The 1,770-nt window shown below is 63.2% G+C and overlaps 1 protein-coding gene across 1 annotated transcript in view; it reads left to right on the top strand.

Moving 5' to 3' along the window:
• The first annotated feature begins 1,636 nt into the window (after window positions 1-1,636).
• Window positions 1,637-1,770, top strand: part of THEM4 (thioesterase superfamily member 4) — a 1,172-nt gene continuing 1,038 nt past the window's right edge. The window contains 1 exon segment of the mRNA XM_010566920.1: window positions 1,637-1,748. Coding sequence (XP_010565222.1) covers window positions 1,637-1,748 — 112 coding nt within the window.

The following is a 1,770-nucleotide window of genomic DNA, read 5'->3' as shown; positions in this document are numbered from 1 at the left end:
GGGGGGGGGGTTCAGAGGTCCTGGGGGGGCTGTATAGGGCATGTGTAGGGCTTCTATAGGGGCTGCCCAGGGCTCTGTAGGGGGTCTACAGCAGCCACAGAGGGCTGTATAGGGGTGCATAGGAATCTAAAGGGGCTGTATGGGGGCGTAGAGGGAGTCTATAGGGCCCATACAGGGGTATATGTGAGCATATAGGTGACCTGTAAGTGCTGTGGAGGTTTGTACGGGGCTGTACACGCACCTAAAGGAGCCATACAGGGTGGTTTGGAGCTGTATAAGGCCTGCAGAGGGCTGTATAGGCACGTGCAGATGTCTGTAAGGCCTGCACAGGCCTATATAGGTATGTATAAGGTGGCTATAGTGCCCCAGAGAGCTGCATGGAGGTATATAAGGGCTGTACAGGGGTGTATAGGGGCTGTATGGGGGTCCACAGGAGCTGTATGGGGCTGTGTAGGGGCTTATGGGTGTCCAGAGGGGCTGTAGGGGGCTGTATGGGGTGATATAGGGGGACTGTGTAGGGTCCACAGGAGCTGTACAGGGTTCCATAGAGGTGGGGGGGGGGCTGTATAGGGCTGCATGAGGCTGCCTAGTGGTGTGTAGGGGATGCATGGGGCTGTATAGCAGTCCGTGGGAGCTGTATGGGGCTGGATGGGGTGGCATAGGGGCATGCAGGTGGTCTATAGGGACTGTGTGGGGCTGCAGAGGGGTGTTTAGGCACTGCACAGGGCTGTATAGAGCTGTATGGGGTGCTTTAGGGGTCTGTAGGTGTCTACAGGGGGTCCATAGGGGCTGTATAGGGCTGGTCCCAGGGGGCTCTGTGGGGCTGTATGGGGTGCTTTAGGGGGCTATAGGTACCTACAGGGGGTCCATAGGGCCTGTATAGGGCAGTATGGGGTAGTATAGAGCTGTATGCGGGTCCCAGGAGGCTCTATAGGGCTGTATGGGGTGGTATGGGCTCATATAGGGGGTCTGTAGGGACTGCGTGGGGCTGCAGAGGGGCATATAGGCACTGCAGAGGGGCATATAGGCACTGCAGAGGGTATGTATGGGGTGCTTTAGGGGTCTGTAGGTGCCTACAGGGGGTCCGTAGGGGCTGTACGGGGCTCCCGGGGGCTCTATGGGGCTGTATGGGGCGGTGGAGGGGGTCTCCGGGGGGGTCCCTCGGGGCAGCGCAGGGCTCTAGGGGGGCCTATGGCGGCCTATAGGGGTCCCTCGGGGCGGGGCGGAGCTCCTACGGAAGCTGAGGAGGCCCCGCCCCGCCGGTGACGCGAACGGGCGTGGCCCGCTCTCCCGTCTCGGCCAGCGGTCGCCGCGTCCGCGGCCTGGTGCGGGGGGCGCGCGGGGCCGCCGGGGCTCACGGGGTCCGAGGTCACGTGAGCGGGGGTCAGGGGTCACGGGGCGGAAGGTGACAGGGGCCGGGCAGCTAGGACAGGGACCGGACTGACCTCTGACCTCTGACTTGTCTGTCCTTGGCCCCACTGGGGTCCTGGGGCGGGGGGGGGCACCGGGAGTGACGTCACTGCCCCTGCCCTCGGCTGGGAGTGACATCACCGCTGACAGTGACATCACTGCTGGCTTCCAGTGTGGCAGCACCGAGCCTCCCTGACAGGGCGCGGCATCACCGTTGGGGTTGCTGATGACGTGTGACATCGCACGGCAGCAGCAACCAGGCGTGACATCACCCCCAGTGATCCCACCGACCAGGCATGACATCACAGCCTGGAGCCATGTGGCGCAGCGGCGGGGTGGTGAGGCAGGCGCTGGCTGCTG

This window comes from Haliaeetus leucocephalus, unplaced genomic scaffold (assembly GCF_000737465.1).
Source record: "Haliaeetus leucocephalus isolate CR32 unplaced genomic scaffold, Haliaeetus_leucocephalus-4.0 Scaffold219, whole genome shotgun sequence".
NCBI classification, from domain to species: Eukaryota; Metazoa; Chordata; class Aves; order Accipitriformes; family Accipitridae; genus Haliaeetus; species Haliaeetus leucocephalus.
This window is presented reverse-complemented; position numbering and strand designations above follow the sequence as displayed.